At 37.1% G+C, this 15077-nt stretch overlaps 2 protein-coding genes across 3 annotated transcripts; one reads left to right on the forward strand and one right to left on the reverse strand.

The window, feature by feature from the left end:
* Positions 1-1612: 1612 nt before the first annotated feature.
* LOC112714753 (proline iminopeptidase) lies at positions 1613-7871 on the reverse strand. 2 transcript variants are annotated; one of them, XM_029289553.2, is made up of 12 exons: positions 7388-7871; positions 4987-7295; positions 4535-4737; positions 4096-4194; positions 3913-4023; positions 3761-3823; positions 3580-3673; positions 3016-3113; positions 2512-2613; positions 2156-2269; positions 2003-2077; positions 1613-1915 (listed from the first exon to the last, which is right to left on the reverse strand). In XM_029289553.2, exons 2-12 carry the CDS (start codon positions 5141-5143, stop codon positions 1811-1813), a joined length of 1221 nt encoding a protein of 406 aa, XP_029145386.1. In that variant the 5' UTR covers positions 5144-7295; positions 7388-7871; the 3' UTR covers positions 1613-1810. The 2 variants fall into 2 exon arrangements, with proteins under 2 accessions (XP_029145386.1, XP_025622204.1); XM_025766419.3 differs by lacking the exon at positions 4987-7295 and having other exon boundaries at positions 7388-7734.
* An 18-nt stretch (positions 7872-7889) lies between these two features.
* On the forward strand, positions 7890-9234 carry LOC112717208 (uncharacterized). The gene is made up of 3 exons (XM_025769303.1): positions 7890-7974; positions 8216-8723; positions 8865-9234. Exons 1-3 carry the CDS (start codon positions 7890-7892, stop codon positions 9232-9234), a joined length of 963 nt encoding a protein of 320 aa, XP_025625088.1.
* The last annotated feature ends 5843 nt before the right edge of the window (positions 9235-15077 follow it).

A 15077-nucleotide genomic window follows, 5' to 3' on the forward strand; every position in this document is an offset into this window, starting at 1 on the left:
AGAGAAAGTAAGAAACCTTTTGCTTAGAAATGATTATATTAAATGAAAAGGAACAAAACAAATATATTTATTGTATTTTTAAATTGAATTTACGAAAAAATACTTTAATTATTTTTTTAATACTTTTTATATTATTTTATAATACTTTATATATAATTATATTTTAATATCATTAAAATTATACTTCTTTCAATATGCTATTCATTGTTTATTTTTTAATAACTTAAAAAAATGTAATAATTTTTTTTATTAAATACTTATTTTAGGTTAAGAATTCAATTAAAGATTTCGATCAAAGTGCTATACCAACTTTTGTGCTATTTGATGGCAAAGCAAAAAAAATTGTTAGACACAACTATTTTAAATCTAATGACATTCCATAAAAGTAATAACATTGAAGTACCACCTCAATTGAAAATTTTTTGCAATCTCACACTTATATTTGAAGTTAAAGTAAATGATTTTAATCTCAAAGAAAGTTTTTAACAATACACGGTTGCCAAGACATTTGTTCCAACAGAAAAAAACTGAACCTCAACACCCCGTTACAACAAATAAAACAGGTAATACTCCAACAAAAATTACTTATTTAAGACATCATTTTTATTCTAATTTAAATTATTCATTTATTATAGGAACTAATTCCGCTAACACTAATATCATCAGACAAAGATCTCATACCCATCAAGAGATCAAGGAGAAAGAAAATCATATAAATTCAAGAGACATCTAGAAGTCCATCAACTAAAAGTTTAAAACAAATGCCAAAATCAAACCACTGAATAAAAATATCATTTTGTACTACTCTAACATCTAAATTTTTTGTACTACAAATTATTTTAAATAAAATATCTTTTAAATTTAACTGTAGTTTATATATATATTTAATTTAATTCTACAAAACATAAGAATTTTTAATATTTATTATATGCTATTATTAATTTATCTTCCCGCATATCGCACGGGTCTTATTCTAGTTTTAAAACAATGTTCCATCTGAATCAGCTACTGCATATATTCCTTCCAGTTATTTTTTTATCATTTTACTACTCTATTTTTATTATTAAATTTGTATTTAACATTGTGTGTGGTATGAAATTTTAATTTTAATTTTATCTTTTTTACATGTGATTTTATTTTTATATAGCTTGCTCTTATTTTTATAGTTAGTTATACCAAGTTCTTGACCCTAATAAAGAAGGAGACTAATAGGAGTAAAAAAATTAAAAAACTAACAACAAAATATACACTGACACACATTTTATATTTGTTTTTTATTTTTACCTACCATATCATACACAATAAAACAACAAACACTAACTACACAATAATTATTTTAGCATTGTCATCAAGATTATTGTGAATTAAAGTTTTATTACTATTCACCATATATAGGAACATCATTATGAGTGAAAGTGAAAGAGAATAACTAATTTTTAATAATATTTATAACTAAAAATCCAAACACAAAATAACTTATCTATGAACTGCTATTAATAAAAGTTCTTATACTTTAAGTTCTTTTTCCAAAAAAACTTATTTAAGTTGTTTATCCAAACTAGGCCGTAATACCATTAATTTGTGTTTCGTGTTAAGTAAATCAACAGACCACATTAAGGATGTTAAATTTATAATAAATTAAATCCCTCGCCGATGATGAAAGAAAGTTTCGGGGTTATGGTACAGTATGCTTAATATTTTGAAAAAAACAATTCTCAATAGGATAACAATCTCATAAACCCGGAATGTTTGCAGCATGCAGATCAGTCTCCCGTTGCGCCTTTATTCTTTGTTTGTTTGTTGAGTAACTTCAGTTCCCTTTATTCTTGATTATGTTTTTTAGTTTCTCATTTGCAGCCACTAGTTCAGCAGTTATCCCTGGTTCATTGGCTGAATGTCCCGCATCAGCAACGACCTGCTTCATAACATTCATCAGGCGGAATTACGATTAGAATTTAAACTCTACACCGAAAAACCAATGCAACTAACATTTTAGTCATACCCTAAAATCTGCTTCTGGCCAAGCTTTATGAAGATCCCAGGCTGACATCATAGGACAACAGACATCGTATCGTCCCTACAAAATTATGAAACAAACATCGAAGAATCTAAGATCGTCGTTAAGTTTTCAAGGCTATAGTACAAATGTATTTACCTGCACAATTGTGGTGTTGATATGCCTAATTTTGTCAACGTTATCCAACAGGTATGAATCCGAGGGCAAGAATCCCTTGTTCACAAAATAGTGGTTTTCAATCCTTGCAAATGCCTATTGTAAAAAGATAACTAAATAAGCATTTGTCATCACTCATTGGTACAAGTTAAAGAATTAGAATCATTACAAAATCATAGTTGAAACCAAAATTGATTTATATTCTTTAGGAAAAAGAAATACCAGTATTTTTGTTAGAATGAATAGATAGAAACACAAAATATTGCGACAAATAAAAAGGTAATCAATCAGAATTTCTTCTCCGTCAAAGTGCCTCATTTCTCAATTGATGAACCTACCAATGAAAATTTATCGTCATCCCCTCTTTTGATGTTCTCTTCATTTGGAAGAAGATGAGCTGTCATCATTTCCCATTTGGTCCATGCTCTAGCAGCTCCATACTAAGAACAAAGACATAGATAAGAAAACAACAATGGAAAGGCATCTTTTTTATTTTTTGGAAGGATAATGATCACCCACAATGAAAAACCTTGTAGTGTGACTGTAATTTGGACAAAGGAAATCAAGAAAGGAAGATCAATTTGGGACTTAGTCATTTGGTAGTACATACTGCTCCCTGACTCCCAATTAAAGAGAAAACCCACATGCTATGATTAAGATTGTATTCAACAACTCACATGCTATGATTAAGATTGCATTCAACTTTTTCATCAAGCACAAGAGCTATTCTAGATAAAGCACGAAGCTCACACTGTTAGCCCTCATTTGTATCACTAAGGATAGAAATCTAAGAATAGTTGTAGGAAGCAGTAGGCAAACTCAGAAACCAGACAGACACTCACCTGAATTTCAACATCGTCAGAGTTTAACCTCTTTTTATAGGCATCGACAAAGCATCCTCTCTCATTCTCTGGAATCAGATCCCTAAATGACTCCCAAGCTGACATGAGACAAAATGCATAAACTGAATTTAAGTAAAAAAAAATTGCATAAAAACGAAGTTTCTCAGATGCAATTAAAGTGACACAAACTAAAGCTTCAACATATTTCCACATATTAAAGAAGTCGAAATGTCTTCATCTTTAAAGGAAAGTTCGTGCATATCAATCCCCTACGTTACCAACAGCATTTCTGCCAACTTCTGTCCACTCTTGTTTATGACTGTGTTTAATGGAAGTGTTTTTATGGATGTGTCTAATAAAAATATTTTTTTATGACTGTATCTAATGGAAGTGTCTTTATATATATATTTCTTATATGTGTCTCCTTATGCATGTGTTTAAAATATAATAATTAATTATTATTGGCAATAAGTTAGCGGATAGTATATTGGTAACCTATACTTTTCCGGTATTCTAAACATAGTCCCAGATAAATAAATAAAAAAGAACACACTATATACCAACCATCAGGGAATATTGCAGCAGCACCACCCTCATAAAACCAATCAATCTCTTTCTTTCTTAATAGGAAAATTCCCCTGAGGACCATGCCAGTAACCTTCAAACAAAATTACAAGACATTTTAAAAAATGAACAATAAAACATTGTTTTACAAAATTATACATTACGACACAAATTAGTACACCTTGTCTGGGTGAGATTGGCTATAAGCAAGACCAAGTGTGCTTCCCCATGATCCTCCAAATACCTGCATAATACACAGGAGAATATCATATAGCCTATTACATAAGGATGATAAAATGTATGATGATAAACAACCATAGGGTGAAAAGAGACCTGCCATTCTGGAATCTGCAAGTGTTCTCGTAACTTTTCAATGTCGTCAATTAGATCCCATGTGGTGTTTTGCTCTAAGCAAGCATGGGGCGTGCTTTTCCCTGCACCCCGCTGACAAAGAGAATAAATTTCATTATTCAAATGGTGGAGCTTTCTTTGAAATAAAGCAGTTCAAAACCTAACCTGATCAAATAGAATGATTCTGTAAAATTCAGGATCAAAAAATTTCCGATTACTTGGGCCAGTTCCCCCTCCAGGGCCTCCGTGAATGAAGACAACCGGCTGCAACAAAATTGTATAGAAAATGATTAAATGATCATTTTTGCATCAAATTATTTCTCCTCTTAACAAAGTTAGGTAATGGAATACACATGTATAAAGGCTATTAGTCTCCACCAAAAAAACATTGGATCAAATATTAACATTTATTACTCATTCAACTGCATCAATAATCAATCTATATAGAATTCAATCACTAAGCCAATAATAGTCCACTGCCTCCCATTCCAGTTTTTCATCAATTAATGTAAACAAATAAGCATACATAGCTTCAAAATTTAGAAAGGGAAAATAATATAGCACAGTTTAACTTTGCAGTTATTGGGGAGTCTTAGCTACTGACATGTCCATTGGGGTTTCCAGATTGCTCCCAGTAGAGTGTGTGAATATCTGAAACTTTCAAAAACCCTGCGCTGTAGGGTTCTACATTCGGGTAAAGATTTCTGTTCACTTCTGTAAATTCCTGTTCTCGAGCCATCAAATTAACGGGTGTTGACTCAATAGTATGATCAACTTTATGCATACGAATAATTGCGCTCTTTCTCCCTGCAATCATAGAAAGGACACAACTTTTAGCAGACCCAGATTAAAAATAATCACCCAAAGAGGTTCCAGTGTGAGCTGAACCGGAAGAGAGCATTTTTCATATTGGGTATCTTCAAAAGATGCAAACTTTGGATGAAACTAGAAACCCCAGATAATTCTAGCACGGAATTCAGTAACACACAAGCAAATGAGAGAGAGAGAGAGAGAGAGAGAGAGAGAGAGAGAGAGAGAGAGAGAGAGAGAGAGAACCTGAAGAGTTGGTTTTGAGAGAGAGGGGATGCTGAAGATGAAGACGAGAATGAGGGAGTAACTGTGAATTGGAGAGACTGAAAACTAGGGAAGGCAATAGCAAAGAGGAAGAGAAGGATTGTGAAAGAAGGGTGTTTGGACTAAAACCCAACCTCATTCTTTTTGGGTTATGGTTATGGACTCGTGATAGTGATAATGATTATCATTATTTCCCATTGACCCATTGGTAGATACTAAATTGTAGGCATCAGATGCAGACCCAATTGTGTCATCTTCACATTGGTCATCTTGTCTTATCTCATGGATTATCATTGTGATGATGATGATATGATGATTATTATAAGTTTGAAGATGATGATTCCTTGCCTTAATACAAACAAAAGCAATTGAGACTTACACATTTGGGTAAACACTGCAACGGGTAGCAATAGGCAAGTAAATCAACATGATAAGGATCTTAGGATTTAGAACAAAGAAGAACATTATCGGTTGTAGTTAGATTTTTTTTCTGTCTTTATTGATAATCTTTCGATTGATTGTTCAAATGGACGAGTAGGATTATAGATATTTATCTTGTGCGGAAAAATAAGAATTTATCCGATACACTATAAAGAAGGGAGCTTTAAAAGCTATTGCAGAAATGAATCATATAGTATTGAGAGGTAAAAGAATATTTGTTGCAGAAGCAAAATACAGAAGGAAACCTGAACCGAAGGACATTAAAAAAAAAGGAGTGGAGGAACCGACAAGAAAAGAACAAGAAGATGGATCTCAGTAGCACAAGATTGCAAAAAAGGTGGAAGAGCAGGTTCGTAAGTCTGCAAGACATGCGTAGGGCAAGGACCCAAATAAGAATGAATGGTCCAAGAAAATAGAAATACAAAAGAGTATTGTGGGAGGCACAAAGAAGATGATCAATTTTCAGACACTACATCAAAAGGTTAATAATAAATGGCCGTGCGTAACGCATTTAAGGAAGTTAGGTGCATACAAAGCAATGCTAACGTTTGACACTTTAGCTAATCCAGAGGAAGCATACACATTCAGAATGAACGATCTGATAAAATTGTTCTATATGGTATGGAGATAGGATGAGACTGAGAGGAGCGAGACTAGAAGAATCTGGTTGGAATACTATGGAGTACCTTTGCATGCCTGGTCAAAGGAGACCTTCACAAGACTAGGAGATCAATGGGGTGAAGTGGTAAAGTGTGATACTTTAACGGAGATGTGTAATTCGTTTAGTGTTGGTCGCGTACTGATAGACACATGTATGTTCGATATGATCAACGAGTGGGTTCATGTCACCATTGGTACAAGAGGATTTGATGTTCTTGTGAAAGAGGTTGGTAGTGAGGTATATCGGGAAGAATGTTTTCCATAGGCCAAGTTGGACCAAGTAGGTAGGTATAGTGGCCATGGAAGATATGCAGCAGGTTGAGATAAGAGAGAAAGCAAGTGGTGGTGCTGAGCTGAGGGGGCAAGACGGGATCCGGTGGCGGAGCTCATGGAGAAGAAACAATCGACTGAGGAACAAGACAAGGGCAAAACAGTAATTTTGCCCTCTGAATTAAATGAGTGGAATATTCAGTTTTCAAATTATCATTATGAGGGCCATGATTATACGCAAACAAATGGGAAAGAAATCTTAATGGTAACAGACGCAAATAATCAGGAGATTGATTCAGATTACATGCTATCATACAATTATGAAGGAATTCAATTTCAACATGAGGATTCAGCTGTTCGTGTAAGGGAGAGAATTGGGCTTATTGCAAGCAGACCCAATGTTTTAAAAACCAAGGATGGAAAGGACAAAATGAAGAGGGCCCAATTAAATGAGGGAGGGTATGGGCTGTTCAACAGGGGTAGGGCTGGAGTTGCTGACGACCCGACCCAGCTGTATGAAGGACCGCGGGTTGTACAGCCCGTGACCCGGTTGGTGGAAGAAACAGTGAACGCAACATGCTTCTCTGTTAGGTCGTGGTGGATGCGGAGGAGAGAGGACGAGGCGACTTCGCGAGGGACTCGGTCCATGAACGATCGCCGCTGTGCAACGCAAGGAGACGGGGGAGGCGAAGCTAACGGAAAAAAGGAAAATGGTGATGACAGACGGGATATGAACTCTACAGATGAGAGTGTTAGGCGCGACAAAGACAAGGATGAATAGTTCCCTGTGGCTAGTCGCTGCTGTGAAAAGCGAGAAGCCGAGGGAGGCGCGGCGATTGGCAGTTACAAAGTCAACGATGATGCTAGAGACCTGAGTGTTGGACGAGATAACGGTGAGGATGAACATGATCCTGGGAAGGCTACAAAACAACAGCAGATCCATGACATTAAACATTTGGGACAGAATATGATGAGAGAGGAGAAGGAAGGAAGAGGATGGACTGCAGAGTACCTTGAGAGTCCGGAACCCAGGAGTGCGGTGGGTAGGTTAATGGCGACAGGGTTGGAAGAAGCATATGAAGCTGGGAGAAGATCTGGAAAAGAGATTCAAGCAGTAGATGAGACTGTTGCAGGGCTGGGTAGGTACGAAGCTTCGGCGATACACCTAGGCAACCAAATTCAGAGTCGGGAAGAAGATGTGGCGGAGAATAGAGAGGCTTGGAAATTAGCGGTTGAATCAGGCGCAATTCCGTGCAGTGATGAAGAAGACATTATAGCTATTCTCCAAGAGCAAAATGAAGCATTAGCTAGAAAATGGAGGCAGTCGAAGCAAAAGGAGAAAATCAGAAGGAGTCAGCCAAAGATTCGTAAGCATGTGTGTAATAAATTATATAAATGATTTTAAACTCTTGGAACATTAGGAGTTTGGGAGGAGTTGCGAAATTGAATATGATAAAAAGCTTCAAAAACAAGTTTAGAGTTGATATATTGGGGTTGATAGAAACAAAAAAGAAATGGCGAATAAATTTGATGTAGCAAGTATCTGGGGTAATGATAGAGCTAGTTGGGAGTGCGTTAATTCAATTGGAGCATCAGGAGGTTTACTGTTAATATGGGATGAATCTGTTTTTAAATTAACAAATTGCTATAAAGGAGATAGGTGGTTATGTATGGAGGGAGTGACGACCAATGATAATTTTTACTGTGCTGTTTGTCTGGTATATGGACCGCATGTGAGGGGTGAAAAACTATTACTATGAGAGGAATTAAGTTATGTTATAGGGTTGTGCCAAACTCCGTTTTGTTACATGGGGGGACTTCAATGAAATTGTGCATATAGATGAGAGGAAAGGGGCGACGAGTTTATCTGCAACTGCTGAAGACTTCAGAGCATGGATAAATGACATGGAGCTGGTGGACTTGGCGCTTAATGATCGCAAGTATACATGGTTTAGAGGCCAGTCTTGTAGTTATATTGATAGAAGCCTGGTGAGTTTGGAATGGCTGGACGCGTATCCGGACACTCGTCTTAGAGGAGGACAGAGAGGATTATCTGATCATTGTCCCTTGATAGTGGAAGGCAGAAGATTGGTTCAAGGTACAAGACTGTTTTGCAGCCTAGATTCATGGTTCACACATGAAGGCTTCCTAAGGATTGTGAAGGAAGACTGGAGGGGGTTAACAAAACCGTTGGGTAAATGGCATAAGCAGCACTTTGGAAACATACCTGAAAAGTTGAAAAGGTTTGAGGAGGAGATCAAGAAAGTGGATGACATGGTCAGCAACGGGGTTTATGATGGTACAGTAGAAGCAAGAAGAAAGGCGCTCGTGAGGTGTTGTGAGCTATGGTATACGAGACAATATATACACTAAAAACAAATGTCCAGGTCCTGACATGCCAAGGAAATGGAAAGAAACACTAGATACTTCCACAACATTGCATCAGCAAGAAGAAGAAATAACAAGATTGAGTCCTTAGTGATTAACAGGAGGTTGGTCAAGAACCATGCAAGAATCACGGTAGCCATTAGAGATTTCTATAGGAATCTGTTCCAACAGGAAGCTTCGCCAAATATTAGCTTTCGAGATGGTCTAATCAATCGGTTGGAGAGGGAGGAAGCTCAAGTGTTAGAGATGTTACCGTCGGAGGAGGAAGTTAAGGATGCAGTATGGGACTGCGAATCATCTAAGGCACCGGACAGTGATGGGTATAACATGAACTTTATAAAAAGGTGCCGGGAGGACATTGGAGTGGAATTTACTAAAGCTGTGATGACTTTCTTTGAGACAGGACTCCAATGTTACCTGGGTAGCGCTGGCACCGAAATTTGTGGGTGCAAAGGAGATACAGGACCTTAGACTTATAAGTATGGTTGGATACATTTATAAGGTAATATCAAAAGTGATGACAAGGACAATGAGGAGCGTTATGCCAGGCTTAGTAGGGGAATCACGGAGTGATGGTTTCAGTGGCTAAGAGAAGGGGGGATTGAATCTTAGCCCCCTTTTTCGATGCTAACACTTGCTGACCTTCAGAGAAGACTTTTCTATTTTTGCTCGTCACTGGACACGAGCAACTTTGTTTTGTCTCGTCCCTTGCCACCAGACTTTTCTTTTTGTCTCGTCACTTGGCACGAGATAATATCAGTTTTTGCTCCTGTGTAGTAGAAACCTAGAACATACACCCACACTTTGGACTATATCCGGTCTAGAGGAGGTAAGGTACATAAGTGAACCTATCATTCCTCTATACCTTGTTTCATCCACATCTTGGCCATCATCATCCTTTTCAAGTTTATTATTGGGATGCATAGGAGTGCCCATTGATTTGGAGTTTTCTAGGCCAAACTTTTTTATAAGTTCTTTGGCATATTTTCCTTGGTAAATAAAAGTGCCACTAGGAGTTTGTTTAATTTGGAGGCCAAGAAAGAAAGTAAGCTCTCCCATTAAACTCATTTCAAACTCACTAGTCATGAGTTTTCCAAACTCTTCACACAAGGAAATGTTGGCCGATCCAAATACAATGTCATCAACATAAACTTGAACAAGGAGCATATCATCATTAGATGCTTTAATAAATAAAGTAGTGTCGGTGGTACCCCTTTGAAATTTATTTTCCAACAAGAAGGCACTAAGCCTTTCATACCAAGCTCTTGGAGCTTGTCTAAGGCCATAAAGAGCCTTAGTTAGTTTAAAAACATAATTTAGAAACTCTTTATGTTCAAAACCGGGGGGTTGAGCCACATACACTTCTCTATCAATAAAGCCATTAAGGAAGGCACACTTAACATCCATTTGAAACATTTTGAAACCTTTATGGGCAGCATAGGCAAGAAGCAACCTAATTGCTTCCATTCTAGCTACCGGAGCAAAAGACTCATCAAAATTAATACCCTCTTCTTGATCGTAACCTTGGGCCACTAATCTAGCCTTGTTACGAACAACTTGTCCATCCTCACCAAGTTTATTTTTAAACACCCACTTAGTACCGGTAACTTTCTTACCATCCGGATGAGGTACTAGTGTCCAAACCTTATTCTTGTCAAATTGAGCAAGCTCCTCTTGCATTGCTTTAACCCATGATGGATCCTCAAGAGCTTGTTTGACATTGTTGGGCTCTATTTGTGACAAGAGAGCAAGATTGCTAGGTTCGGTTTGCCTTTTGGTGGATGATCTTGTTGTTACTCCTTGAGAGGGATCACCAATGATAAAGTCATGAGGATAACCCTTCATAGACTTCCATTCTCTAGGCTTTCGAACAGGTGTAGAGTTTTGATGAACTTCTGGTGGTCTCACTGTTTCAGTTGCTCGTGCCTGCTCAGGAGACAAAACAGAAGTGTCTCCTCCAATCTGACGAGACAAAACTGTACTGGCAGATTCTTCATTCTGGACAGATTTAGGATTTTCTTTACTTGTTCCAGCTCCTTCTCCATCTGAATCATTATCTATCACAGTACTGGGAATTAAGTTAGAATCACAAAAAGTAACATGTATGGATTCCTCTATTGTCCTATGCTCCTTGAGATAAACTCTATAGGCCTTGCTTGTGGTGGAATATCCAACAAACATTCCTTCATAGGATTTTGGATCAAATTTTCCAAGATTTTCTTTATTATTAAGTACGAAGCATTTGCATCCAAAAACATGAAAGTACTTAAGATTTGGAGGGGTTCCTTTCCATAGCTCATAAGGGGTTTTCTTTAACCCTTTTCTAATGATTGTTCTATTCAAAATATAACATGCTGTGTTCACAGCTTCAGCCCATAAAAATTTAGGAATCTCATTTTCACATAGCATAGCCCTAGTCATTTCTTGAAGGCTTCGATTCCTTCTTTCAACCACCCCATTTTGTTGGGGTGTTCTAGGGCATGAAAAATTATGAGAAATCCCTAAGTCATCACAGAATTTTTCAAAGTCTTGATTTTCAAATTCTCTTCCATGATCACTTCTCAAATGGGCAATTTTCAAATCCTTTTCATTTTGAATTTTCTTGCAAAGGGTGGAGAAAGCATAAAATGCATCATTCTTATGAGCAAGAAAAAGTACACAACCAAATCTAGAGTAATCATCTACCACTACAAGACCATAGTGTTTACCTCCTAAACTTTGAGTTCTAGTAGGACCAAAAAGATCAATATGTAACATTTCTAATGGCCTTTTGGTTGAGATTCCATCTTTTGATTTAAAAGAGGATTTTACTTGCTTGCCCAATTGACATGTATCACAAGTAAGATCCTTATCAAACTTGATGTTTGGAATTCCTCTAACCAAATTCCTTTTAACTAGCTTAGAAATTTGGTACATGCTAGCATGTCCCAACTTTCTATGCCAAAGCCATTTTTCAGATTCAAAAGATGTAAAGCATGTTACATTTTGTTCCTTTAAATTCTCAAGAGTTAATCCATACACATTGTTGCATCTCTTGGCTTCAAATAAAATGTCCCCAGTTTTCTCACAAACAACCAAGCAAACAAACTTCTTAAAAATAACATCAAAACCTAAATCACACAATTGACTAACACTAAGTAAGTTATGTTTCAAACCATTTACAAGAAGCACATCATTTATACAAGATGAAAAGTTTTTACCAACTTTCCCAACAGCCACTATTTTTCCTTTTGCATCATCTCCAAAAGTGACAAGCCCTCCATCATATTCATCAAGCTTTATGAAGAAGGTTGTCTTTCCGGTCATATGCCTAGAGCATCCGCTGTCCATGTACCACATATTTTCTTTCTTCTTGGAAGTTAGGCATACCTAATCTACCTCATTTGCCATGAGACAAGACTGTGATTTAGTCTCAAACTCTTCATCATCATCATCTGAGTCATTTTCCAAATCTTCCCATGTGGCCATCAGTCCCTTCTTCTTCACTCTTTTCGGCTTCTCCTCCTTTTTCAACTTGGGACAATCAGATCTGAAGTGACCCATTTCCTTGCAATTGTAACAGATTACTTTGCTAAGGTCTTTCTTCATCCTCCTTGAGCTGCTGCCTTTGCCTTTGAGTTTCATCATTTTCCTGAATTTTTTTGCAAACAACACAAACTCATTTTCAGAAGAATTATCACTGGATTCATCATCCAGAGGGTTAGTCACAGAAGAAAAAGCAATTCCTTTCTTTTTTGAATCTTTTTTCAAATAGGAGTTTTCAAAAGCAAGAAGATTTCCTCTCAAATCATCAAGTGTCATGGAATCTAAGCTACTATTCTCAGAAATAATTAAAGCTTTTATTTCCCACTCTTTAGTAAGACATCTCAATACTCTTCTCACTAGCACAGATTCTGAATGAGTAATTCCAAGAGCATCTAAGCCAACAATGATGGAGTTGAACCGTTTGAACAGTTCATCAATGGACTCTCCTTCCTTCATTGCAAACATTTCATATTCCCTATTTAACATGTCTGTCCGAGTCTTCTTTACAATGGAGGTTCCTTCATGAGTGATTTGCAACTTGTCCCATATTTCCTTTGCCGTTGTGCATCGTGATACTCGTCGGTACTCCTCAAAGCTGATAGCACAGTTGAGCAGATTTTTTGCCTTGGCATTTAACTCCACCTTCTTCCTATCTTCCTCGGTCCAGCTTGCTTCTGGTTTAAGAGTGACTACTCCTTCAGCACTTGTGGTAGATGGGAATTGAGGACCTTCTAGGATGATCTTCCATAGTCTGTAATCCACAGCTTGTACAAATATCTTCATCCTCTCCTTCCAATAGGTATAATTTTTCCCATTGAACAGGGGAGGTCTGTTGCTTGATTGACCTTCAGCCAGATTGTAAGACACCACATTTGCACTACTGTTTTCTGCCATGAGGATCTTTACTCCAAGTTGCAAAGCTTGATCTCTTTGAGACCAAGCTCTGATACCAATTGATGGTTTCAGTGGCTAAGAGAAGGGGGGTTGAATCTTAGCCCCCTTTTTCGATGCTAACACTTGCTGACCTTCAGAGAAGACTTTTCTATTTTTGCTCGTCACTGGACACGAGCAACTTTGTTTTGTCTCGTCCCTTGCTACGAGACTTTTCTTTTTGTCTCGTCACTTGGCACGAGATAATATCAGTTTTTGCTCCTGTGTAGTAGAAAACAGAAATGGAGTAGAAAGGAGAAGAAGATTGCACCCAGATATATCCTGGTTCGGCTGCTAAGTGCAGTGCAGCCTACATCCAGTCTCCATCACAAACATGATGGAATTTCACTATAATCAATCTGATTACAACTTGTAAAGTGCTAACCCAACTTACAAGGGGATTCCCACAGAATCATGATACACAACATAGATGAACAAAGGACCTCTAAGACATCTATGGCTTTTTTTTTATTTTGCACTCTCTGCCTTTTTCCGCTCTATGGCTTTTTCATACAAACCTCACTTGTTTGCCTTTTCCATGAGACTCAAGACATGACAAAATTAAACAGAAAAATTACAAAATGGAATACATTGAAGGAGAAGAGAAATATGTTAGCTCAGGTAGCTCTAAGAACTCTGTGCCTTGCACTCTCAAATTTTCTCCTTGCTTCAAACAGTGGTTGTTCCCCCTTTTTAAAGAAGAGGAAAGCCTCCACACTTGAAGCCAAAACCGAACCAACTTCTTCCTCCTTCAACAACACAGAACCGGTTCGGCCACTTAGAGAGAGAAGAGATAACCATGTAAAACCCAACATGCAATTACCTCTAGTCCTTTCTTGATCATCACCCTTTATCAATCCGAGCTCTCCATCCTTGGCTTGCTCTCCAAGATAGATTTCTGGCTCTTGATGCTTCATGATGATGATGACTTCATCTGCTTCAATCTCTGCCTTCAACCATCACTTCGCCACTCTAGCTACTCCCTGTGGTGGTTGAGCAGAATCAAAGACAAGCCATGCTTCAAGAATCTCCCTTGCTGGCCGAATCTTCATCTTCCTTTTCTGAGCATGAAGAGCTCGAGATTACCTCACCAAATCTAACCACATTTGGTGAAAATCTCAGCCACTACATACTTTACTTTTTCCTGCCATCATTAACTTGATGGTCTTGATGCATGCAACTTCTTCTTTTTCTTTGTTGATGAGCATAGCGTCCATAGCTTCCTGGACAAGGACCGAAGAAAGAAGAAGAAAGAGATGAGAGAGAATGAAAAGAATCTGAAGAGAAGCAATACAAAGTGGTTAAACCAATTAATTGAGAATAGCTTGCTTTTACTTCCCTAGCTTAGAGTGGCGTGTTTGTCATAATAGCCATCAATCAATTCAGCTGTATTTCTCTCTCATATTCCCCATGCATTAATTAATAATGTAATAGATTTTGAAATCCATCACATGGTTAAAGACTTGGTTCCGTTGGAAGCACTTTGCTTTCATTTTTTTTTTATTTCGGACCAAGCTTGGAACCATTTATCACTAATAACATTTTGGGCTTGTAACATTGAGATTAAATCTGGCCCGTTTAGTTAACATTTGCTTTCTTGATGAAATTTGGGATCAAGCAATGAACTCATAGGAAGGCTTTCATTGGGCTTTATAGAAACAAAATTTTCTGGCCCAACTAATAAAACCGTTTCAGCCAAAAAATCACACAACAAGAATTATATGGGGCTGAAGTTTAATTAATTGGGCTTGGGATATTTCTTTTCATTTTGGCCCAATATAAAATCTGCACAACAAAATTATTAATTAAGTAAATATGAATTAAGATCAAATTAATAATTTTGTAATTAAATATTTTAA

This window comes from Arachis hypogaea, chromosome 10 (assembly GCF_003086295.3).
Source record: "Arachis hypogaea cultivar Tifrunner chromosome 10, arahy.Tifrunner.gnm2.J5K5, whole genome shotgun sequence".
NCBI classification, from domain to species: Eukaryota; Viridiplantae; Streptophyta; class Magnoliopsida; order Fabales; family Fabaceae; genus Arachis; species Arachis hypogaea.

Excerpts from the sequence above, each read along its gene's own strand:
- LOC112714753 (XM_029289553.2), bottom strand. The coding sequence starts at position 5,143 with ATGAGGTTGGGTTTTAGTCCAAACACCCTTCTTTCACAATCCTTCTCT. Across the intron at positions 3,824-3,912 it reads TGCAGATTCCAGAATGGCAG|GTATTTGGAGGATCATGGGG; the intron begins GTCTCTTTTCAC and ends TGTATTATGCAG. Across the intron at positions 2,270-2,511 it reads ATGACGATAAATTTTCATTG|GCATTTGCAAGGATTGAAAA; the intron begins GTAGGTTCATCA and ends TTTTTACAATAG.
- LOC112717208 (XM_025769303.1), top strand. The coding sequence starts at position 7,890 with ATGGCGAATAAATTTGATGTAGCAAGTATCTGGGGTAATGATAGAGCT. Across the intron at positions 7,975-8,215 it reads TTCAATTGGAGCATCAGGAG|ATGAGAGGAAAGGGGCGACG; the intron begins GTTTACTGTTAA and ends TTGTGCATATAG. Across the intron at positions 8,724-8,864 it reads GTGAGGTGTTGTGAGCTATG|GAGGTTGGTCAAGAACCATG; the intron begins GTATACGAGACA and ends AGTGATTAACAG.